This window comes from Pseudorasbora parva, chromosome 7 (assembly GCF_024679245.1).
Source record: "Pseudorasbora parva isolate DD20220531a chromosome 7, ASM2467924v1, whole genome shotgun sequence".
Taxonomy (NCBI): Eukaryota; Metazoa; Chordata; class Actinopteri; order Cypriniformes; family Gobionidae; genus Pseudorasbora; species Pseudorasbora parva.
In genome coordinates, this window is record NC_090178.1 from 34,925,250 (window position 1) to 34,952,482 (window position 27,233).

General features: G+C 38.4%; 1 protein-coding gene across 3 annotated transcripts in view; it reads right to left on the reverse strand.

The window, feature by feature from the left end:
* Positions 1-27,233, reverse strand: part of ulk4 (unc-51 like kinase 4) — a 283,773-nt gene that overhangs the window by 118,805 nt on the left and 137,735 nt on the right. For all 3 annotated transcript variants that reach the window (XM_067449187.1, XM_067449185.1, XM_067449186.1), the window contains 6 exons: positions 21,528-21,584; positions 20,803-20,854; positions 20,419-20,513; positions 12,935-12,986; positions 11,291-11,474; positions 8,810-8,902 (listed from right to left, as the gene is read on the reverse strand). In XM_067449187.1, coding sequence (XP_067305288.1) covers positions 8,810-8,902; positions 11,291-11,474; positions 12,935-12,986; positions 20,419-20,513; positions 20,803-20,854; positions 21,528-21,584 — 533 coding nt within the window. The remainder of the gene's footprint in view (positions 1-8,809; positions 8,903-11,290; positions 11,475-12,934; positions 12,987-20,418; positions 20,514-20,802; positions 20,855-21,527; positions 21,585-27,233) is intronic.

Below are 27,233 nucleotides of genomic sequence, written 5' to 3' on the forward strand. Positions count from 1 at the left end.
GACTGTCTACACTGTAAAAAAAATGATATGTTCAATAAGTTATGACAACATATGTTTTTACATTGTTTTAACTCATCAAAATAAGTTAAGCAATGTTAAACTTTTTTCTATTAGTTATACAGGTCCTTCTAAAAAAATTAGCATATTGTGATAAAGTTCATTATTTTCCATAATGTAATGATGAAAATTAAACTTTCATTTATATTTTAGATTCATTGTACACCAACTTTTGTTTCTTTAATACTGATGATTTTGGCATACAGCTCATAAAAACCCAAAATTCCTATCTCAAACAATTAGCATATTTCATCCGACCAATAAAAGAAAAGTGTTTAAAAAAATAATAATAATAATAATAAAAAAAAAAAAAAAAAAAAAAAAAATCAACCTTTAAATAATTATGTTTAGTTATGCACTCAATACTTGGTCAGGAATCCTTTTGCAGAAATGACTGCTTCAATGCGGCGTGGCATGAAGGCAAACAGCCTGTGGCACTGCTGAGGTGTTATGGAGGCCCAGGATGCTTCGATAGCGGCCTTAAGCTCATCCAGAGTGTTGGGTCTTGAGTCTCTCAACTTTCTCTCCACAATATCCCACAGATTCTCTGTGGGGTTCAGGTCAGGAGAGTTGGCAGGCCAATTGAGCACAGTAATACCATGGTCAGTAAACCATTTACCAGTGGTTTTGGCACTGTGAGCAGGTGCCAGGTCGTGCTGAAAAACGAAATCTTCATCTCCATAAAGCTTTTCAGCAGAAGGAAGTATGAAGTGCTCCAAAATCTCCTGATAGCTAGCTGCATTGACCCTGCCCTTGATAAAACCCAGTGGACCAACACCAGCAGCTGACATGGCACTCCAGACCATCACTGACTGTGGGTACTTGACACTGGACTTCAGGCATTTTGGCATTTCATTCTCCCCAGTCTTCCTCCAGACTCTGGCACCTTGATTTCCGAATGACATGCAAAATTTGCTTTCATCCGAAAAAAGTACTTTGGACCACTGAGCAACAGTCCAGTGCTGCTTCTCTGTAGCCCAAAAGTGGCTTGACCTGGGGAATGCGGCACCTGTAGCTCTGGATGTTTCTACTCCAGACTCAGTCCACTGCTTCCGCAAGTCCCCCAAGGTCTGGAATCGGTCCTTCTCCACAATCTTCCTCAGGGTCCGGTCACCTCTTCTCGTTGTGCAGCGTTTTTTGCCACACTTTTACCTTCCCACAGACTTCCCACTGAGGTGCCTTGATACAGCACTCTGGGAACAGCCTATTCATTCAGAAATTTCTTTCTGTGTCTTACCCTCTCGCTTGAGGGTGTCAATGATGGCCTTCTGGACAGGGACGGGTCAGCAGTCTTACCCATTAATGCGGTTTTGAGTAATGAACCAGGCTGGGAGTTTTTAAAAGCCTCAGGAATCTTTTGCAGGTGTTTAGAGTTAATTAGTTGATTCAGATGATTAGGTCAGATCAGCTTGTTTAGAGAACCTTTTCATGATATGCTAATTTTTTGAGATTTTTGGGTTTTCATGAGCTGTATGCCAAAATCATCAGTATTAAAACAATAAAAGACCTGAAATATTTCAATTGGAGTGCAATGAATCTAAAATATATGAAAGTGAAATTTTTATCATTACATTATGGAAGGTAATGAAGTTTATCACAATATGCTAATTTTTTGTGAAGGACCTGTACAAGATGTAACTAATTTTTTAGGATGCTTTCACACCTACCTTGTTTGGTCTGGATTTTCGGACATTTCAGTTTAGTACGACCAAAATTACAGGTGTGAAACCTTCCTCGGACCATGGTCCGGACCAAACAGACGAAATTTGGTCCAACGAAAAGAGGTAGTCTCGGACAGGATCAAACTGAACAAAGGTTCGGTTCGCTACTTGTGTGAAAACATTTTCTGTATAGTTCAGACCATTTAGTTCAGACCATTCACTGCAAGTTCTGGAGGAAGGATTAGTGAAAATACATAGGCTAAACTCACAGCACATGCAGTGATGGAGTGTGCAGCATTTTAAACACAACCACTTGTGTAGTCAGCTCGCGTGAGCGTGCTTTGCTTGACACTATATATATATATATATATATATATATATATATATATATATATATATATATATATATATATATATATATATATATATATATTTATTTATTTATTTCTAATGTCTGTGAGAAGTAGCCTACATGCTGAGTTTCAGTTTATTTATGAGACCACTCCAGTTCATGTGCAACGCAAATGATCGCTCCATCACGGTTTGTCTGTTATATTATTTATTAAAGCTTATTTATTAAATTCAGGCAAATGATTAAACATTTATTAAAATTAAGATACAATTTATACAAAGCTTTCTACAAAACAAAACGAAGTGGTCAAAATCATTTCTGACCCGATGTCTTTGACATATATTGCACATCTGTGCACGTTTCATAATCAATATAACCTAGATGAAATTTAAAAATAACATTATAAAATTTAAAAATAACTATAAAACAAAATATACTGTTTGGCTAAAAAAGTAGCCTTCTCCTCATTTTTGGTCAGCTCCGATAAAATGTTTGCACAACAAGGACATTCATTTGGTGAATTTGCCTCGATTATAGTTGGTGCTGCAGATAGTAATGCCATAATATTAACAGTATTGGCAACGATATGTGTCTGTTCATTCATTCTTGTCAAAGTTAGCCGCTGAATTGACAACACACTGACGTCAGACGCACGTCCGCTAACAAACCAATCAATGTTAAGGTGCAGCCCACAGAGATGATGACGACAGGACACAAGTGCGTCATGTAAAGTTCTTTAGTGCGCTCGCATAACTGCAATGTGAAAGCAAACCAAAACTAACCAAATGGATATAATGTATCAAAACACAGACTTTGGTTCGGACCTTGGTGCGGACTTTCAGGTGTGAAAACGCCCTTACACCCCTTTAAACACAGATTAACTATGTAGACTGTAAAACTGTTAGAATTAAAGGGCTGATCAGAAGAACCAAAGGAAGGCTAAAGAATCCTTATTAGTGCAACCTACCATTAAAGTGCTTTAATGTACAATAACAGTGATATTAAAAGATCAAATTCAGTTTACATCTTTTTGATGGTGCATGCTTTTTACAGGCGAGTAGATGAGCCAAGAATATGAACACAATGCATTTCCTATATGATCGTTTTCGATGGTAAAAACGCATAAGAAACCTTGTGTTGCATTAATATTCTGTGTTCATTTGCTTGCCTTTACAAAGTATGCAACATCCATAAGGTGTATATTGAATTTAGTCTTTTAATATTACTGTCTACACTTTAAAACTTACTACAAGCCTGGTAAAAATGATTGCCAGCAATTGAGGAAAGCCTCCAGGTGGGAGTTCCTATAATGGTGTGACGTCAAACTATGAATTAAGATGTGTTTCGGTCAATTGAATCACAAGTAGATGTGGGAGAGACATACCCGTTTACACCTGGTGTTTTAATCCATCTCTTTTGTCCACTTTTACATCTGTCTTGATTTCTTTGAGGGGAGGGTCTATGGGCGGGTTAATATATGTTTTTTTTTTTCTTCAGATTTGGTGATCTTATGGACAAAATAAGCTTGAACAATTTACATATGAATGCACCCGGAGATGGCGAAAAAACATACATAGAGCAACAGCTTTCGTTTCTGCTTTGATAGCCGTATGACCACGCTGAATGCCGTGTGTGTGTGTGTGTGTGTGTGTGTGTGTGTTAGAAATCAGGAATGGTGAGAGAACATTGTGTTTGGTACGTTTTTCATCTTCTAACCAAACTTAGGTCTTCAGCTGACAAATTTGGCTAGTGCGCTTTTCCATAATGTTTGCGCATTAAGTCAGTAGGCGGAGAGTATATAGGATGTTATTTTGTGTCTGTTCGAACACTATGTGACAACATCTCGTGTGTGTGTGTGTGTGTGTGTGTGTGTGTGTGTGTGTGTGTGTGTGTGTGTGTCTGTGTGTGTATACATTTATGTGAAAACGTTAGGACACCTTATAGAATTCCATGGTTTTCTGTATCAGGGCATAATAATTAAGATACAATCATCTGGTCCTTGGCAGGTCTTAAAATTTGGACAATAAAACCTCAGATAAACAACACCACATTATTTATTTAGCAAAAATAAAGCCAAAATGGAAAAGCCATGCGTGACAAAGTTAGGACACCCTTACTGTTAACATAGGAATTAAGAGGGTGAGTAACGGTCAGGCACTGCTAATCAAATGCCTTTGATTAACTGATCACCAGCCAGTGTCATCATCTCTATAAAAGCTGAAGTTCTGGCAGTTTGCTGGTCTGGAGCATTCAGGTGTGTGATAACACAATGCCAAGGAGGAAAGACATCAGCAATGATCTTAGAGAAGCAACTGTTGCTGCAATCTGCGAGGGGTTAAAAGGCCATTTCCAAACAATTTGAAGTCCTTGATTCTACAGTGAGGAAGATTATTCACAATGGAAGACATTCAAAACCAGGCGCCAACCTTCCCATGAGTGAACATCCCTGCAAATTCACCTCAAGGTCAGACTGTGTAGCTAATGCTCAGAATTTTTTTTTGCAGACAACCCAAGAACTACACCTCAGACTCTACAGGCCTCAGTTAACATGTTAAATGTTAATGTTCACGAGAATACAGTTAGGAAAATATGGATCAAGTATAGCAGGAGAAAGCCTCTTCTCTCTAAAAAAACAACAACAAACAAACAAACAAACAAACAAAAAACATGGCAGCACAGCTTAGGTTTGCAAAGATGCATCTGAACAAACCTTAAAGGGGGGGTGAAACACTCAGTTTCAGTCAGTGTCATGTCAATCTTGAGTACCTATAGAGTAGCATTGCATCCTACATATCTCCGAAAAGTCTTTATTTTTTTTATAATTATATAAGAAAGATGCGCTGTTCCGAGTCTTTCCGAAAAAAGCCGAGCGGGTGGGGGCGTGTCGTGTGAGCGGAGCTAAATAATGACGTGTGCGCGCCGCTGTTATTGTGTTGAGTCGAGTGCGTCGTACAGCTGTGTCATCCCTAACAGCGGGAAAAAAACTTTATTCAAAATAAAAATATGGCTTTTAATCAGATACAGCCGTACATCTATGATCCGGAATCAGGCCCAGAGGCTGCAGTTGAACAGGAGCAGCAGCAAAAACGACTAGAGCAGGACGTCTCTATGTGGTACAAGTTATACACTAACTATATAATATGCTTAGCGGCTTGTGTTATTTACATATTTATACTTGAATTATATCGTCGTATTTTTGTCTTTGAAGGTGTACATGTGGGAAGTGCAGTTGTGCACGTGTGTTTGTGTGTTTACGCGTGGTTTGTGTAGACAGTAAGCGGACTGGTTTTGCACGGCAGGCTAAGTTAGTGTTTACATAGAAAGACACGGAATAGTAGCGAATTTGAATGAAGAAGCGCGCTTATTTAGTTCAACATATTTCCCCCCTCTTTGTGTATTGTTGTTTGGAGTGCTTTTACAATACACAAACATAAAGTTACACATATAGTGGCCAGCTAAACAAATGTACACGCACTACACATCGCATGCTCCATTGATCAATTAACTATACGTGATCATGTTTGGGCTACTTGATGAGCATAGGCAAAAACACAGACATTTGAAGCAGTCTTACTCACAGCCTGCGGTACTAACGTTGGGACCTTTATCGTTGGGACTGCTCCATCCTTCAGCATTAGGCGATTGGAAAATCCGGCGTCGAGCTGGGCCTTGTTTATGAAACAGTCGGCACCGAAATGCAGCGAACAGATATAAACATTCGCGCAACTCAGTTGCTGATCCGGAAAAGCAAATTCCATCCACTGTTGCCTTACCGCGGGGGTTTTTGGGGAATCTGTGCAGGACTGTCTTGGTCTGGCAACCAAAAACGCACTTTTTTGGTGACATTGTTATGTGCACATCACCTGTCCAGCATCCTACAAGCCAGCGCTTTGATGGGCGTAGGCTGTTACTTTCGCTCTCTCCCTCTCTCTCTCTCACGCGCTTCCGGTAGAATTGTCCGTAAGGCCCATACAAGGAAATTCCGCCCCCATTAACGTCAAAGGGGACGCATGATTGCAAAAAACTTGCCGAAACTTATGACTAACCGGAAGTAGTATTTTTGACAAAGAAATACTCCCATCAAACGTCCACCTTAACTTTTGAAACTTTGTCTATGTTTAGTATGGGATTCCAAGTCTTTAACAGTGTAAAAAGATCAGTATGCATGAAACAGCATTTCACCCCCCCTTTAAGACTTCTAGAACAATGTCCTTTGGACAGATGAGACCAGCGTGGAAATGTTATAATATACTAATGGCTATAATGGCTATAATGCACAGTGCAGAGTTTGGTGAAAACCAAAAGAGCATACAAGCACAAACAACTCAAGCAAAGTCAGGCATGCTGGTGGAGGGGTGATGATTTGGGCTTGTTTTGTAGCCACAGGACCTGGGCACCTTGCTTTCATTGAGTCGACCATGAACCCTTTTTGTATTCCAAATCATGGATCAAATGTGACACCGTCTGTCCAACAAAAAAGCATGTTACTTTTTTATTTAGAACTGTCCTGAATAAGATATTTTACATAAAAAAGTTTATAAATAGTCTGCAAGACAAAAAAATAGCTGAATTTATTAAAATGACACCAGTCAAAAGTTTATGATTGATTCTTAATACTGTGTGTCATTCCCTGGATGATTCACGGCTGTTTTGTTTTATTTTGTGATGGTTATTCTTGAGTCTCTTGTTTGTTCTGAGCACTTAAACTGCCCAACGTTCTTCAGAAAAATCCTCCAGGTTCTGCACATTCTGTAGTTTTCCACCATCTTTTGCATATTTGAACCTCTCCAGAAGTGACTGTATGGTTTTGAGATCCATCTTTTCACAGTGAAGACAATTAAGGGACTCAAACACAATTATTAAAAAAAAAAAAGATTGTCTTGTGGTCTATCAAATGTGTAACAAATAAATAAAATAAAAAGTATGACAAATATCTTATTCAGAACAGCTCTAAATAAAGATAACATACTTTTAAATCACATACTTTTTCTTGCAACTGTGTATATATATATATATATATATATATATATATATATATATATATATATATATATATATATATATATATAATATTTGTGAATAGGTAGTAAGTGCGGTCTGCCAGGTAATACGCATGCTCCAAACATGTGGTGTCTTCCACTCTTACCTGTTTATTGTCACCTCTCCACTATCAATGAAATAAAGAGCAGAAAAGGCTCAATAAAATAATAAGTACAAATAAATAAATAAATACAAAAGATTCTGTGACGTTTCAGCTGTCTGATCAATATGTCACAGCCAATCACACACTCCCTCGCTCCTTTCAAGAACCAAATAGTCAATTTAGTTTTAGTCAATCAGATGTGAGTCACATTTCCTCCTTCAGCTGAGACAGAGCCCATTAAGAGTTTTAACTAAACATACTGGTTAGAAAGTTCATTATCCCCTGTCTGAGCAATAGCTAATGTACTCTAGACATACATTTGTAATACTGATAAAATTAACACTTTAGAGAAGCCGTTCAGCACCACTCTCTTAAGAGCACATATTTTCTTTAGTCTCCATTAAAGCCAAGAGTGGCCAAAGGTTCTCGATAATTGGAAAGTTTGAACTACTGTCACAACCGATAATAAAAGAAAACCAATGCTTGCAGGGAACCAGCTAATGTCCCTCATTTGCAATCTCATTTCGCCTGGAACCCATCAAGAGAAGGTCTGCGTTTTTAGGACTTTATCAAGCGCTGGCAACGCAATTTAATTTCACTATTGTGAGTGGAAATAGCTCTTCGCGGGCGGTGGGAGGGGGGTGGGGTGGGGTGTTGGCTCTGCAACAGTCGAGCGTTTTCCGATAGGTGACATCAATTTGAATAGTTCAACCGTGAGGCTGCAGCTCTATCAGCACATGTGCACAAGAAAGACAATGTGCAGGAGGCCAGCAGGAGCCATTAGAGAAACAGCGGGGGGGGGGGGGGGGGGGGGGGGGTGAGGATGAGATAAGAAACACACACACACACACAGACGCACACACACACACTCACTCACCTGTGCACCCAGACACTCGTAAAAGCCCACAGAGAGAGGTGGTAAGAACAGGGAAAACAATTAAAAAGACAAAAGAGATTACATTTTGTGAGGATTATGTGTGTGTGTGAGGGCGAGTGTTAGCATGTGTGCTACTAGTCCAAATAAAGCTTCCATAAGTGTACACCAAACTCGTACTCGGTTTTATTTTAGATTTGTGTCTGTGGATGCAGTTAAAAAATAAAAATATGTGGCATCTCTGAAGTATCTTATTTCTTAATGTGACCTACTTTTAAGGATCAATAATCTAATAAAGTTGGGTTCAGCAACACACAAGAAAGAAATGCCTCAAGACAATCTACTGTCTGGTATCTCTGGGACTATTAGGAGTGTTTTTGTTCAAAACTTCTCCTGCAAATATTCTTAGTATACTCTTCTGTAAGAATCCATTATTAGTTATCATTAATTAAAGGACACGCTGTCTTCTTGTGATTAAAGAAATCAATGGATTTACAGTAAACCACGCCGCACACCACTGCTCACTAGAGAAAACAGTTGAACAGTACAATGGCTAATGTGTAACAGAGATGTGTGGAGGCCTCATCTTGGGGGTTATACAAGAAAAAAGGGGATTTGGTGTACCTGCCCAAACTGTCAAATTAAGGCCCTCTTAAAGTGTGCTCACTAAATACATAAATAAATCCACCAGAGTGTGCAGAATCGGCTGCATTGTGGGTTACCTGCTGACGGGTGAGCTGTGCTCAGTGAGGGACACCAGCAGTTTAAGAGCATACACGGGTACAGGATCTGGCTCCAGGAGCAGAGTCTCGTACCTGCGGAGAGATTCGCATTTTAAACAAGCTATGCAATATGTGTAAAACAGTATACAAGTTAATTCATAACAAAAATCATTAATCTGTTTTTAAAATTTACATTTTATACATTGTTCATGCATTCTCCGGAGCACAAGCTCTTGAAGCTCTGGCCTCTTTTTGGAAAGGGGGGCTGAGAGCACCAGACCATTTGCATAAAGAGGTGATGAATTGAGAAATCAACTTTTCCTTGAGCTTTTGATATAAAAGGTCATGGTGATGGAGAATATCCTGTAAGTTTCAGAGCTGAAAACTTCCTTGTTAGTCAAAGAAAAGATTTTATAGATACCAGGTCCAGAAAACGATCGATTTCAGAATGTGCCTTATATTGACGTCATCGCGTGACGAAACGCCGCCTCTACAGTATAATAAGCATGTCTAATTCAGTAGCCCCACCCACTGACTCATGGAGCTGTTCTGATCGCGTTAACCAGCAGCCGAAGCAGCCAATAAACATGCCGAAGAAGATAGCAAGATATTGCGCTATTCCTGTTTGTGGAAGAACACAGTCGCTGCATAAGCTTCCTGCGGATCCTAATAATGTGTGGTTGAACTTTATTTTTAATGAAGTTCTAGCTCATGTGGGGAAGACTGTACGTGTGTTCGCTTCATTTCACTATGGAGTCATTTGTAAACAATTCTCAGGTCAATGCTGGATTTGCAGACATACTGAGATTAAAACACAATGCTGTTTCTTCTATATTGGATCTGACAGGAATGGTGCAGCACACTTGTGTGAGTAAAAAGTGTTTTTTAAATGTAATAGTATTGCATTGTTACAGATCGTTTTGATTATGTGTACATGTCTAAAAGAACATACCTTGGCATGCTGTCACAGGCTGGATAATACTTTATTTGTTGGTTCATTGCGATTGGGATCAGTCTTGAACATGTATGGGCAAGGGCTCGCAAAGCGTAATGTCCCAGGGCTATGTGTTTTCCAGACCGGCTACCAAAACTTAAAACTACACTGTGTAACTTTTTTTTAGTTTATTCTTAGCTAAAAACACTTAGTTCTTTCAAAAATATATGTGCTCATTAATGTATAATTACTTCTTTCAACTAATAAAGTATTCTCGTAAGTTTATAATATGCCATTGAAAATACATACGGGTGAGGGGTTCGAATGCTGGTCGCCATGTTGCCCCTCCATCTTGAAAGTACATTAGCCAAAGAGGAACATACCTGTAAATTCAAGCTTCGCCTTTCGATGGCACCGTGTCGAATGTGAAGAGGGGGATTGCCATGTTAATCTTGGACTAAATTGGCCACCGTAGGAGTTAAAACGAAATCAAAATTGAGAGGAACAGAAACTATTATTCACTGGATGGTCATATACCTTTACACTGCTAGATGGGGGAAAATATCACACAGTGTAGCTTTAAGACTGTCGGCAGGCCGGTGAAATCCTAACTAGTGAAATAACATTCCTTTCTTGATCTGCGTTGTACACTCTCTTGACTTGATATCTGAAGGGCACATGTGTGTGTGTGTGTGTGTGTGTATGTGGGTGTGTGTGTGTGTGGTTTGTGCTTATATCCACCGATCAGGCGGGCCAAGTAATACAAAAATAATATTCCAATCAATTGTGGGTGGATGAGAGATAAATCATTGTGTTTGTTTGATAAAGACATTTACGAGCCCTGTGAGAGAATCATTCTGGTTGCCGCTTTCAAAACAATCCCTCCCTTATGTGAACTGACAGAGGAGCTGAAGATCATTAAAAATGCAAATATGTAAACATAATTTGCGCACCGGAGAGAGTTGTCGCTGATTCTTCCTATTGTAAAGTCGTGCAGTGTGAAACCTCCTGTCGCCGATACATTGTGCAGTGTGAACACAGTAGTGACTAGATAAAATACCAGATAGGCACTTTTCAGTGTGAAAAGAGCAGTGATCTGAAGAGTCTAAAAATCGTGCGGTCTGAAATCGGCACGTCATCTAGCCATCACAATTTGACCCTTGTTAAACTCGTTCAAATCTTTACGCTTGTCGATTTTTTCTGCGTTTAACACATCAACTTTGTTCATTTGCTGCCTAATATATCCCACCCACTGACAGGTGCTGTGATGAAGAGATAAGTGTTATTCACTCCAGTGGTCATAATGTTGTGACTGATTGGTGTGTGTGTGTGTGTGTGTGTGTGTATTATACATAATTGACAATTTACCAATAGTGTTATTTTTTTCTTGTTGTTTATAATGATTTAGGAGAATATTCTCATATCCAGTAAAATAATAATGGTTTGGTCACAATCTTACTTTCATAAATAAATAAAATAAATAAATAGGAAGGACGGAGGAGTAAACCGAGAGAGCAGAATATAGGTAAGTGAGTGGTGAGTCTTACTGTGGCAGCAGGGCCTCAGAGATGAGCGTTAGCAAGCGAGTGTTGGAGGAGATGCCTTCACCTTCCCACTCTCCCTCTCGTTCTCTCCCTCCATCTCTCTCTCTCTCCTCCACCTCGTCTTGGCTCAGCAGCAGCAGCAGCGTGATCTCTGACAGCACACGCAAACTCACAATACGCCATTCCACTGGGACACACACACACACACACACACAGCATTGGGGTTAGATGTATACTTACTCGCATGCACAATTATACGTCAACATATTCAAAGAAAAAGCGATGTTCGTGATCTTAAAAACCTTTAGTTTTCGAGGCTTGCTCTTAAAATGCTCGGAATGTGTGTGCCTACTGCCTATCAATACATTTCTTTACCCATATAAATAAATAAATATGAGAAAGAAAAAAAGAAAAATAAGGGAAAGGAAAAACATCCAACATTTGTCCAGGGAATTATATTTTTATTAAAATTAATAGATTTCAAGTTTTTGTTTTTTTGTTATTGCGTATAAAATTAGCATACTGTCTATACAGTCTTATAAATGTATAATTTATTCTTGGCTGGTTTTCCAATGCTGTTTATGTATAGGTTTTTTATATTTATTTTTTTATACCCTTGTTCCAAACCCAGACTATCAATTTAAATCATGGATAGTGAATCACACAAAATATGAGAATATTATCATGAGCTGTAATAATCAAAGGCCATGTTTACATCAGTTTCTTTTTCCAGATCTTTTGATCTAATGGACAAAATCTTGTGCAATTTACATTCGAACGAGATGGGAGATGATACAGAAACATACGGAGAGCATTAGCTTTCGTTTATGCTCTAATATCAACAAGACCATGCCGAATGCGATGAGAGTGTGTTAGAAATCATGAACGGCATGAGAACATTGTGGATTGTGTTTTTTTGGTCTTTAAACCAAACTTAGGACTTCAAACTAAACATCTAACAAAGTTTAAATCCCATCTGGCTAGAGCACTTCCCATAATGTTTACGCATTAGGTCAGTAGGCGGAGAGCAGGATGTCTTTAGTGGTTGTTCAAATGCATTCGACCACATGAGCATCTAGTAAAGCAACATGGTCAAATGGGTTATATTGATGTCTTTTTAAAGTGGTAGAAAGTTGACAAGCTCAAAACATTTTAGACCCCGTTTCTACCTGTATGAAACGCAATGTCCACTTGTGATCTGATCAACCAAAAAGAATATTAATACTAGCTGTAAACAAGGTCAAAGAATGAACAATCAAACATTTCATTCGAATGCTTACTGTGTGATTTCAATCTTTTTAATTTTCACCAACAACGAGGAATATGTTTGAGATGAAATACGAGCATACTTGACGTGATTAGCGAGATAAAGGAATCTGTCATTTTATTGCAATAATGTTCAACGTTTCCCTCACCATAATTTCTACTTCACAGAATTCTTGCAGAAAATAAAAGTGTGTGAAAAGTCCACAGGGCCCAAGAAACAACCCTTTCCCATACTTGTGTTATTTCATAGTTTTGATGACTTTTCTATTATTCTAAAATGTAGACAATAGTAATAAAAAAAACAAATGAGTAGGTGTGTCAAAACATTGAATTGTGGTGTATAATTGTCTTTGCCTATTTGCGGATGAATTGTGTTCTCACCGTTCTTACTGAATGCCAGAGACGCCAGTGGCGGTACAATCAAATCCACAACCTTGGGTGTAAAAAGAGAGAAGCGCATTATTTTAAAAGTGAGAAATCTCACCTATATATGCTTAGTCTCAACAGACCACACACAAATTGTGAAACAGCTAGAAGCGGATGACAGAGAGAGTGCTCTGAACAGCTCCAATTTGCATGGAAATGTGATGTCAGCTCTGCCCTTTGATCATAGAAAGTGTGTTCCAACAAAAGGCCTTACGCCAGCTCTTTTGAAAATTAGAATCAGGTTTTACAATTATTACCAACTACAATCAGCCGCACGGCAGCAAATGTTGCACACAGGTGTCTTAATGTGGATGGCTGTGGGCATCTCTCAAACAAAGGATTTCACTCTCTGTGACTGCAAGTGAAAAGAACACCAAAGAAGTACATCGTAAAGGTTATCTATAGATTTTTCCCCCCATCTTCTTTCTCTATTGTAAGGCCGTTTTTTCACAGAGCTGCACATATTGTACAGGTGCTACACTAAACCCACGGAACATCTTTGATCTCTTGCCCGCTCCGTGTGAGAGGTTTGTCGTGAATGTCAGTGTAATGCTAATTCTTTCGCTGTAGCTTAGTTGAGGTATGTTTGAACATTAGAGTCAAACTTAGTGAGTTGTCTGCCTAGACAGCCGTTGTATGGCTCAATGACGAATACAAGAGTCCTTGATAAAGAAAAGGAAAAGCTTTCAAAAACAAACATGCCGAGCTCTTATAATGCACTCGTTGTATTCATGTTGGTTTTAAGTGTTTGAAATACTTTTTTTTCAACAAAAGTTGAAATGTAATGAAACTGTCATGTGACATAACATTTCATTTTGACCATGCGTTGGCTTAACCACATGGTTTTTATTTTGCCTTTTGTTATATTAATAAACTGTTTTGAATTTAATTTTTAATGTACACTACCATTCAAATGTTTGAGGTCTGTAAGATGTCTTAATGTTTTGAAAAAAAGCCTTCACACTGTATTTTTTAAATCATTTTATATAATATTTTTATACAGGTACTTATCAAAAAATGTGCATATTGTGATAAAGTTAATTATTTTCCATAATGTAATGATAAAACTTAAACTTTAATATATTTTAGATTCATTGCACACCAACTGAAATATTTCAGGTCTTTTATTGTTTTAATACTGATGATTTTGGCATACACATGAAAACCCAAAATTCCTATCTCAAAAAATTAGCATATCATGAAAAGGTTCTCTAAACGAGCTATTAACCTAATCATCTGAATCAACTAATTAACTCTAAAGACCTGCAAAAGATTCCTGAGGCTTTTAAAAACTCCCAGCCTGGTTCATTACTCAAAACCACAATCATGGGTAAGACTGCCGACCCGTCCCTGTCCAGAAGGCCTTCATTGACACCCTCAAGTGAGAGGGTAAGACACAGTAAGAAATTTCAGAACGAATAAGCTTTTCCCAGAGTGCTGTATCAAGTCACCTCAGTGGGAAGTCTGTGGGAAGCAAAGTGTGGCAAAAAACGCTGCACAACGAGAAGAGGTGACCGGACCCTGAGGAAGATTGTGGAGAAGGATCGATTCCAGAGCTTGGGGGACCTGCAGAAGCAGTGGACTGAGTCTGGAGTAGAAACATCCAGAGCCACCGTGCACAGGCGTGTGCAGGAAATGGGCTACAGGTGCCGCATTCCCCAGGTCAAGACACTTTTGGGCTACAGAGAAGCAGCACTGGACTGTTGCTCAGTGGTCCAAAGTACTTTTTTCAGATGGAAGCAAATTTTGAATGTCATTCGGAAATCAAGGTGCCAGAGTCTGGAGGAAGACTGGGGAGAAGGAAATGCCAAAATGCCTGAAGTCCAGTATCGAGTACCCACAGTCAGTGATGGTCTGGGGTGCCATGTCAGCTGCTGGTGTTGGTCCACTGTGTTTTATCAAGGGCAGGGTCAATGCAGCTAGCTATCAGGAGATTTTGGAGCACTTCATGCTTCCTTCTGCTGAAAAGCTTTATGGAGATGAAGATTTCGTTTTTCAGCACGACCTGGCACCTGCTCACAGTGCCAAAACCACTGGTAAATGGTTTACTGACCATGGTATTACTGTCCTCAATTGGCCTGCCAACTCTCCTGACCTGACCCCCATAGAGAATCTGTGGGATATTGTGAAGAGAAAGTTGAGAGACGCAAGACCCAACACTCTTGCGTGAGCACACATGAGCTTAAGGCCGCTATCCAAGCATCCTGGACCAAGTATTGAGTGCATAACTGAACATAATTATTTGAAGGTTGATTTTTTTATTTTTATTAAAAACACTTTTCTTGTATTGGTCGGATGACATATGCTATTTTTTTTTGAGATGCCAAAATCATCAGTATTAAAACAATAAAAGACCTGAAATATTTCAGTTGGTGTGCAATGAATCTAAAATATATGAAAGTTAATTTTTTATCATTACATTATGGAAAATAATGAACTTTATCACAATATGCTAATTTTTTTAGAAGGACCTGTATAATACATTTTCAGGATTCTTTGATTAATACAGTTCAAAACAGCAGCATTTGTGTGAAATAGAGCTATGTTGTAACATTATTATTGTCTTTACTGACATTTTTGATCAATTTAATAAATGCATTCTTGCTGAGTAAAATTATTAATTCCATAAAAATAAATATAAAAAAGTGTATTTATTTCCATACATATTTAAACATAAATAAATGAGCTTCATGACATTGACCCATATACATGATCATGGACCATCAAAGCATTTTTAGACATTTTTTAATTTACTGAACTGCACACTAACAATATGAATGTTTTAATCTTAGAATCAAAGTCAGCCAGCTGCCTAGCTGACAGCTTTTTTGGCCACTATATTTGTGCCCTAATGAACTGCCTAGTGCAGACTATGATATTGTCTTTGGGAATCCTATTATTTTTTTGTATTTAGTGAGCCAGCCCAACATATTTATCCATTACATACAACCTTACAGGTACACTAGATCAATGTTCGCCATCTAATGTTCTAACGCTACAATCCAACACAATGATCTGCCTATGTACAGCGCAGTGTTTCTCAACTGGATTGGCCATGGGACCCACATTTTCCCATAGTCATAAACCCACAACATACATTTTTAGGAATTTGAAACAAGGAAATGTATTTGTTAAAACTGGTTGACAGTAGGGGACTAGTCCGTTTTAATGCTCTGCCATGATGCTTTAAGCTTGGCATCGATATCACTGATAATGACCAATAGAGGGAGCAAAAAAATAAGAACAACACTTATGGTGTGGGGATAAATAACAATCCTAAACCTTGTGGAAAGCCTTCCCAGAAGAGTTGAACCTGTTATAGATGGAAAGGGTGGGCCAACTCCATATTAAACCCAACAGATTAAGAATGGGTATGCCATTAAAGTGCTTGTAAAGGCAGGCGTCCTAAAACTTTTGGTAATACAGTGTATATTTTATTATACCATCTGGATGCTCAAAATTGATTGGATGAATGCATGTTGTACAAATAATTTAATCACTGTTCTAAACTAATCCACTGCTGGATTGTAACACACACCTACAGAAAGTAGCTGCACATAAGAACAGAAACATTCAGTAGAGAAATTTACTGACAACATTGTTCTGTGATTATTAATAGAACAGTTAAGAAACTGAAAAGTTCTAACATATAATATATTTCTTATAACTAAAACCCTCAGCTTCACTATTAATAGAGACTCTGCCAGGTAGAATTAATTCACACACAATCACTCTCTCATAATATACGTGTAATCTTAACTGTGCTTTATCTGTAGCTGATTAAGAATGAGCAGAAATCTGTGAGAAATATTACCCAAATACAAAAGAACTGATAAAAATAAGCTGTTATGTAGGAGCAATAGCCTTGTGGGCAGCGCTGTGTCATATGCCATAGCTGTGCACAAGGCAACCCGCGTTCGAGTCTCAGCTCAAGGTTCAGGCTTATTTGTTCATTAATGACATCATAAGCGACCAGTCGACTCAACTTTAAATCACATTAATGTCAACATCAAAAAAAAATACATCATCCCTCTTTACATACAAATAAATTGTAAGCATACAGTATCACTAATACAGATGAATAATAGCATACAATTGTCCCAAATAGTTTTTTGTTAATACAATAAAGTTAGTTAGTGTGAGTCCCCACACTCATCAAAAATATAAAAAATAACAAAATAAGTGAAAATAAAGTTGTATTTTGGAAAACTACAGTTACCATGGTAAATACACAGTACTTAAGTAATATATAATGTACAAACAACCGACTGGATGTACATTACCTCACTAATTACACGGCTATTGTCTCAAGTAAATTAGACACAAAATATTGTCTTGAGTTTAAATATGTTATTCGCTATTACATAAAGCTTCCGCAAAGAAAAACAGTTCCAAACTGCTGAAGATTTGTTTTTATCATAGGCTATATGTTGAAAATAAATGCTGAAAGGGATATTTCAAACAAAAATGAAACTAAGCCTATGATTTACTCACCCTCAAGTCATTATAAGTGTATATGACATTCTTTCTTTCAGACTAACTACAATCAGAGTTATATTTAAAAAGTCCTGGCTAACGTTAATCCAAGCAGTAGTTGTAGCTGTTTTTGAAGTTCATATAAAATGCAGCTGTCCGTCAAATAACATGCTCCACACGACTCCGATGGATTCTGGTTTGAATCGATGTGTTTAAGAAAAATATCCATATTTAAAACTTTATAAAGTAAACCCTTGAAGTCTTTCACTGTAAACCATGGCGGTTAAATGTTTAACAGCCATAAGATGGCGGTTGCCATCTTGGAATAACATACCGCTGGAATGCGCGATTGACCAATCAGAATCAAGTATTTCACAAAGCCGTGTAATAACTGTCAATAACACATGGACACTGATCCTGATAATAGATTATTGGTACTACATTACTTACTAATTGTGACTATGGCAATGCAAGCTAGTGATTTTTTATTTGCTCTTTATATATAGTGTATATAGAGGACAAGATTCTGCTTTTTACTTTTAAGCTCTGCACAACTTTGCACCCTCATATCTTTCCGACTCACATTTACACATTTATACTCCCACCTGCGCTCTTTGATCTTCCTCATCTGTTCCCCTTGTTATATCTCCTGTTCACTTAACCACTAGGGGGTCCAGAGGGTCCAGCTGTGCTGCTCTTCGTCTCTGGAACGCTCTTCCGTATGGAATTTGTATTTAAACATGATTTCTTATGAATTTTATGTCAAATTTTAAAACTCTTTTTAAAAATGAGCGTTTCCCGTTTAATTTTAATATAATACAAGTGTTGCTTTAATTCTATTGCTGTCTTGATTTCTATAATTGTCATTAAGTTGCCTTGAGTCCTTTTGAAAGGCACCTCAAAATAAAATGCATTATTATTATTATTATTATTATTATTATTATTATTATTTAGTGATATACAGCACACGGCACAATGGTAACATCAAAATATTAATGTCTTTGTGGTAAGACTTTATAGTCATTTATAAGTGATTCGTAAATGATTAACTAATAATTTATGAAACATGACTATGCTCATAGTAATAAATTATATAGCCTACTCATCATTTACTAATGGTTTCATCATCATTTGTTCATGATTAACACATTTTTTGTTAATGAAAAAACATTTATTGAGATAATGGTACGCTGACATTTCTGTGATTAATAATATATTAACTAGTAACTTAACCATTTACTAAGGATCTGTCTAATCTGTCTGATGCTACAAAGACAACCTTACTAACTAGTAATACACAGTAAATTAGTTTTGAGCCAAAAGCCATAGTTTAGAATGCATATTGATCCCCATACTAAAGAGTTACCAGTTCTTCTTAATCATGCTTTACTTAAAATGTCTGACAGAAGATTAAACAGCTTTCACACACATCTTTTAATGTGCACTGTGTAAAATTTAGCGGCATCTAGGGGTGAGGTTGCAAACTGCAACCACCCACCATTCACCCCTCTACGGTGGGAAGCTACGGTGGCCAATACAGGACAAAGATGTCAACGTCTGAGACAGCAGAGAGTAGCTAGACCTCTGTAGAATAGTGGTGTATGTAGATAGAAAAGGCTTATTCTAAGGTAAAAACATAACAGTACATTATGTAAGGTCTTTGTACTCCATTGAAAACATAGCTAGGTATATTATATTACATTTCTATCCATAGATCGTCATAAACCCTAAACACTGTACCTTTAAAAACAAAAACAACAAAAACAATTACAATTACATCTTTGTATGCGTTTCTTTTTGATTACACACTCCAAGACCCACTCAAAACAGTCTTGTGACCAATCGCTTGAGAAACACTGCTAATAGAGCACTTTTGGAGGTCAAACTAAAAAGGGATAGTTCATTTTAAAATGAAAATTCTGTCATCCTTTACTCACCCTCAAGTTGTTTCAAACCTGTATGAATTTCTTTCTTCAGCTGAACACAAGGGAAGATATTTTGAAGAATGTCAGTAACCAAACCGTTAACTGGAGCCATTGACTTCCATAGTAGGAAAAACAAACACTATGGAAGTCAATTGCTCCAGTTAACGGTTTGGTTACTGACATTCTTCAAAATATCTTCCCTTGTGTTCAGCTGAAGAAAGAAATTCATACAGGTTTGAAACAACTTAAGGGTGAGTAAAGGATGACAGAACTTTCATTTTAAAGTGGACAATCCCTTGAACTCTAGCGAAACAGCATTTTTGAATGCACGGCCTTTCTGTCTATAACCTTCACAAAAAATAAGTTTCAATAAGGGACGGTCATTCACATCTTATATGGATTTTGTGTGTGTGAGAGAGTTTTGAGAATGGGGAATGGGATCTAATGACTCCTGGCAAACTGTAATTAAAGTGCCTTCTCCTATTATAGAGTATCAGAGAACCTGTGTCCTCAGAAAGCTTCCTGATGCATCAGTCCTACAGAACGCACGTCAATACTCATTACAAAAGCCTCACACAGAGAAATACAAACTCCCTTCACTCCTGAGTGATTTCCTGTTGCCAAGAGGTTTGTGAGAATAATAGTGCTGGGCAGAGGGGAGCCATGATCTCAGCTGTAGCTCCATCAGGCGTGAGAATGTGAGATCTCAAGTTAAACGTGAATGTGGCCCTAGCTGCTCTGATACACAGCTTGATACGTTGTTTTTGTAAGCCTGTCCTTAAGAGGGAAAGTTTTTAATGGCTGCATGGGGCCAACTAGAGAGTTTAGAGACTAACTTTGATAGAACATTTTCATCAACACCTTGCGCACACTCTTGTGGGGAGGCAAACAGGGTTCTGAAGTATGCTCGATAGATGCATAACACACATCTGCAAAATGTAACTAAATGCAGTTGGACAGATGCTTAAATAATTCATAAACATTGGGGAAAAACACAAAATTAAAAGCAGAATATCAATGAGTGCTGCATATACTCACAGTAGAGTGATAAAGGCCGAGAAGAACAGGATGCTGGGAAATGGCCTCCACTGCAGATAGGGTGTTTCTGATCAGCTCCTCAGACGCTGGTTGACCTGTTCATTTGTTGAAGACATGATTATAGAACACATACAAGTAGGCACAGAACAGTGGTACTTCCAAACAATTCATTTGAATGGCTGAAAGAATATTATACAGGAAGACTAATACATTTGATCTCCTAACAAACAGCATTTCTGGTAATTAGGAGCTAAATTGCATTAGACAATGCACTTCATGCAAGACATGTTTGAAGTAAAAAGCAGAGGAAGAAAGAGAGGTTGAAAAGTTTTAGAAAATCTTGGATCACTAAAATTAGAAAACAATAAATGAACAAAAACCTACCTATGGCACTTCCCAAACTCGTCTCATTAGAGTCAATGGAGGTTATGTGATTCTTTCCACAAGGAAAAAAAGAGATATATTATGAACAGAGATATTCACAGAGATATTATGTACAATAACGCTGTAATATCATATTGCAGACATGCAAAATGGTAATTAGGATTTGGATTTTTAAATGGCCAATATAGAACATAAAATAAGTGAAAATAAAGTGGGATTTTGGAAACTATGGAAACTACAGTTACCATGGTTAATTCACAGTATTAACTAACAAAAGCTTGGGGCGAGTAAAAAAGAAATGAATACTCTTTCAGCAAGGATGCATTAAATTGCTCAAAGGTCACAGACAGTAAATATATTTACTGTATATGAAAGCTGCTCTATTGAACTTTCTTATTCAAAGAATCCTGAAAACATGAATAATGGTTTCCACAAACATATTAAACTGCTTTGAACATTGATGATAATATGAGTGGCTGCTGAAAATTCAGCTGTCATCATAGGAATAAATTACATTTTAAAATAATTTAAAATAGAAAACAATTATTTTAAATTGTAAAAAAATATTTCAAAATGTTATTGTTTTCCTGTACTTGATTAAATAAATGCAGCCTCTGTAAGCAAAATATACTTATTTCAAAATTAAAATAGTTAAAAAAAAAAAAATATATTGACCTCAGACTTTTTAATATTTTTTATAATAATCACTAAACTGAGACACTCACCAGCAGTTTCCCAAATTTGAAGAGAAAGGCCTCAGTCACCACCTGCGGTCGGAAGATCTGTCAAAGCAAAAAGGCACAGTCATGAAGCGATTTAGTCTAAAATAAGCTTCACCAACCCTACAACACTGTACAACACCGCTATTCAGCACCCTTGAGTCTTATTTCCTTTGAGTGCCACCCAAAACTGTCAGTCTTAGCTTGAGCTTTAGCAGCTATGAAGTCTTACAGTTGTCTTGAACGCAGCCGAATGCATGCTGTAGATTTCTTTCATCGCACTGCAAAATCGGCAGTCTTGGATCTATTAATGCATCATGCTCACCGACGGCCGATAAATTGCTTTTGCGATGAATCTTCTGGCAGGTTCAGAATTTTTGGGCCACACTGCTGCAATCTAACTGCTCCTGCAACGCTCAACACTGTCAAATGTGACTTAAATCCCAGCTACGGTGCGTATCGTACAGTCTGACATAAGAACATTAATGTCACTGAGGAATGTCGCCGTCAAAGTCTGCTGTGGGCTTTACCCAAGATCTCATTCGGGACAGATTGTATTGTACAATCTGTCAAGCGACGATCGTGGAGGACGGCAAAACTCGCAAAATGTTCAGCCAATGTAAGAGAAAAGCTCTACTGTTTTGTCAGAGGACATTTTTCCCATCGTGCACCATTGACTAAGAAACAGAATATGCAGGGCTTGATGCTCAGTTTTTTCCCCCAAGGAGCACAAGTTGAAAAACGTACAAGCAAAAAAAAAAAAAAAAAAAAAAAAAAAAACCCGTGGAATGAAAATGTATCAAATCATGTTTCCTTGATACATGATTACAAACAGAACATTATTCATTCATTAGAATAAATTTTTATTAAAACTGTTTAATAATTATGCAATTATTTATAGGCCAACTTTATACATACATCAAGATTTTAGTAGCATATCCTTTAAGTCATGTAAGTTGTAAGGTGAGGCCACAGATGTTCGATTAGATTTAGATCTGGGGAATTTGGAGGACAAGTCAACACCTCAAACTTGTTGTGCTCCTCAAATCATTCCTGAAACATTGCTCTGTGGCAGGACGCATCATCCTGCTGAAAGAGGCCATAGTCACCAGGGAATACAGTTTCCATGGTAGATGGTACGTGTCAAAGTAATATCCACATGGATGTCAGGACCCAAGGGTTCCCAGCAGAACACTGCCCAAAGCATCACACTGCCTCCGCCGGCTTGCTTTCTTCCCATAGTGCATCCTGGTGCCATGTGTTTCCCATGTAAGCGGCACACATGCACCCGGCCATCCACATGATGTAAAAGAAAACGTGATTCATCAGACCAGGCCACCGTCTTCCATCGCTTTGCGGTCCAGGTCTGATGCTAACTTCTTAAGCAGTTAGAGCTACAGTAGCTCTTCTGTTTGATCGGACCACACAGGCCAGCCTTCTCTCCCCATGTTAATCAATGAGCCTTGGCCGCCCATGACCCTGTCACTGGTTCACCACTGTTCCTTCCTTGGAACACTTTTGATAGCTACTGACCACTGCAGTAGCCATCACAATTTGACCCTTGTCAAACTCGCTCAAATACTTACGCTTGTCTATTTTTTCTGCTCTTAGCCCATCAACTTTGAGGACAAAATGTTCACTTACTGCCTAATATATCCCAGCCACCAACAAGTGCCGTGATGAAGAGATAATCAGTGTTATTCACGTCACCTGTCAGTGTTATGTCAATGTTAACTCCATGACATAAATTTGACATAACTCATCAACAGTATCTCATAAGCAATCTATTTAAATAAGTTTACAGTTTTTTTGCAAAGAGCTCTGAAACCGCAAGCCAATAGAACATGCAACACCACAGTGTTTCTACTTTAAAACACGCAGTGTTCATATTTATTGAGTGCTTTCACTGATTCTTATGGGTCCTGCACACTGTGCGATTTTTCAAAATCCTTTGCGAATGTCCCTTGTCAGACTGTACAAACATGATCCCCGATGTAAGCCATGTCACACTGTAAGATCTCAGTAGGCATTAATGTCAGACTGCACGATAGTGAATGCGCACTAAAAACGGACGCGCGCAAGAAAACTCGTCCGGAGTTTTATATCATCAATTAATGACGCGTTCGGTGACAGTGAGCTGCATTACACGCGGGACAGAAATGCTGGCTAAAAAGAAATCTCTAGCTCTCGTTTTGGTCATAGTTTGTCTTGAAAAACCGAGATATTTGACTGTCGTCGTAGGAGAAGTCACACTGCAGGATGGTGTGCCAAATCTTCTGACACTGCCAGAATTTCATCTGAGGTAAAATTTGATCGCAGCACTTATTAATCGGCTGCCGGTGAACATGTCAAACTAATGACCAAAGACGTCAGATTTTAGCCTAGGATCAGAGGAATCTTTTAGGATTTGCTAAATTTGTCTCAGACGGCCAAATCGTGGCCAATATCGCACAGTGTGCACCCGGCTTTAGGCTGCATCATAATTCCTGATTTTCCATTCCCAAATGTCTGATCTCTTGACATAATGAATACATCTGTTATACTATTTAAGATATTTAAGCATTTTTATGACCCTACATTTCTAAAAACCGACCAGCTTTTTTTTTTTTCTTAAAGTTGTAGATGTGGTGTTTGATTTTGTTCCATTTAAAATGTCATATTAGGATGTGACCCTCCTCTCCGGGGGAGTTCAGCGCTGTTGTGAGAATGAGAGGGTTCATGTTTGTGCTATAGGACTGTAATGATGTGAGGTCAGAGGTCATAGTCCTGGACAGTGAGGTATTGAGCTCTTATCCACTCTTGGCTCTGAGAAACACACCAGATCTGACCTCTGTGCTGACCCCTGTGACTGATGAGTGCTTGAGTGTCAGCGTAGTGTGTTGACTGTCAGTGAAGCAACAGGCCAGAGAGACAGATGAGACCACAGAGAGGGCTCATCACATGAATGTATGTATGGATGCACAAACACACAGGCATGCTCTCACATTACAAGAGCTGACGCCTCTCAGAACCACATAGCAGCTGAAGAGATCACGCATACAGGGCTCAAGGGCATAAGAGGCCAGCGAAGTCTCAAAGATGCAGACCAACCTGCTACTGGAAAGACAACCAGCTATGCCCTGCAGCATTTTTCTTAATATCAGAACACACATACACACACACAGGTTTTTGTGTAGCCAGACTTTTGACTATAGGCATGAAGTCTAGCCCACACTGCAGCTTATTCTAGCCAAGAACCGCCTACTTAGGCAGGAAGGGGTCGAATGACTGACAAAAGTTTGGACATTTTTTATTTGACTATTTTCAACATTGTGAATAACACAAATGAAGGATGTGAATTATTCAGTGACCAAAATGCTAAATTATATCAAAATAACATAATATTTTAGCTTCTTCAAAGTAGGCAGCCAAATTTAAGAGGAGTTTCCTTTTTTAAATTGTATTTAAGTTTGCATATACTGTAACAATAACAACATCAACAATAATAATAATTTGATTTATTGGAAAATGTAAATATTTTAGTGTAAAAAGGCCCAAATTTGAGGTTGGTAAGTGTTTTAAAAAAGTCTCTTATGCTCACTAAGTCTTAAAATATTTGATCAGGAATACAGTAAAATTAGCCTGGATGCCAGCCGAACTCATCCCTGCCCACAACATTTGAGCTCAGGCAGTTCGGTCTGGACTTGATCATAGAGGAGTAATTATGTCCAGATGATAAACAGTAACGTTATCATCCACGTCATCAAATGTGCTTGGATTGAATTTGTTTTTGATTGAATCCTAAACAGAGAGCTTGTTTGTATATGCATTCACCTTCACTATTTCTCTCTGAAATGATCATCATGTTGGTAAGTAACTGTTTATCCTTAATTTTTTTTTTTTTTTTTTTTTTTACAATACTGGCAAAGATCGTTTATTCGAGCATGCGTGCAGACAGGGTTGCCAAGTTTTTACAACAAAACCCACCAACTACTAACCCAAAACAATAGCTTCTTAAGGGGGGCTCTCCAGGAAAAATGGCATTTGGGGGTAAAATGTGTGTTATTTTGGCAAGGTTGCCTGCTAAGATTCGCATTCCTGGGTGTTTATATCACATAATTGAGGTCGCTTTAACCCAGACAACCCGCGGAAAAAAACACTGACTTGGCAACACAGTGCAGTTGAGTTCTGTTGACATTTGACAACTACCATTATGCGTCGCTTCGTTCCTCTGATTGGTTGTAACCAGCAGCCATATCACCATGCAGCCCAAGACTGGTTTCCCACTGAAGCTAAGCAGGGCTGAGTCTGGTCAGTACCTGGATGGGAGACCAACTGGGAAAACCAGGTAGCTGCTGGTAGAGGTGTTAGTGAGGCCAGCAGGGGGTGCTTACCCTGTGGTCTGTGTGGGTCCATACACACCAGTGTAGTGATGGGGACACTGTACTGACAAAGAACAACATCTTTTGGATAAGACGTTAAACCGAGGTCCTGACTCTCTGCGGTCGTTAAAAATCCCAGGATGTCCTTCGATAAAGAGTAGAGGTGTAACCCCGGCATCTTGGCCAAATTTGCCCACTGGCCCCTGTCCATCATGGCCTCCTAATAATCCCCATATCCTGATTGGCTTCATCACTCTGTCTCCTCTCCACCAATCAGCTGGTGTGTGGTGAGCGTTCTGGCGCAATATGGCTGCCGTCGCATCATCCAAGTGGATGCTGCACATTGGTGGTGGTTGAGGAGATTCCCCCTTCTATGTAAAAGCGATTTGAGTGCCTAGAAAAGCGCTATATGTATGTATGTATGTATGTATGTATGTATGTATGTATGTATGTATGTATGTATATATATATATATATATATGTATATATATATATATATATATATATATATATATATATATATATATATATATATATATATATATATATATATATATATATATATATATATATATAATTTAATGAATTATTGTAGGTCGATCCAATTGATATCTTTCCTGGTTCGGTTAAAACGCCCCGTAATTACAGCCCACTGGAGCAGTATCAGACTCATATTCTAACTACAATTGAATATGACCACGTCAGGCTACAGAAAAATATTAACATTGTGAAATACACTCACCTAAAGGATTATTAGGAAGACCATACTAATACTGTGTTTGACCCCCTTTCGCCTTCAGAACTGCCTTAATTCTACGTGGCATTGATTCAACAAGGTGCTGAAAGCATTCTTTAGAAATGTTGGCGCATATTGATAGGATAGCATCTTGCAGTTGATGGAGATTTGTGGGATGCACATCCAGGGCACGGATATCCTGTATCCTCCTGTATCAACCCAATAGAGCAAAGATGCTCTATTGGGTTGAGATCTGGCGACTGTGGGGGCCATTTTAGTACAGTCAACTCATTATCATGTTTCAGAAAGCAATTTGAAATGTTTTGCGCTTTGTGACATGGTGCATTATCCTGCTGGAACTAGCCATCAGAGGATGGGTACATGGTGGTCATAAAGGGATGGACATGGTCAGAAACAATGCTCAGGTAGGCCGTGGTATTTAAACAATGCCCAATTGGCACTAAGGGGCCTAAAGTGTGCCAAGAAAACATCCCCCACACCATTACACCACCACCACCAGCCTGCACAGTGGTAACAAGACATGATGGATCCATGTTCTATTTACGCCAAATTCTGACTCTACCATCTGAATGTCTCAACAGAAATTGAGACTAC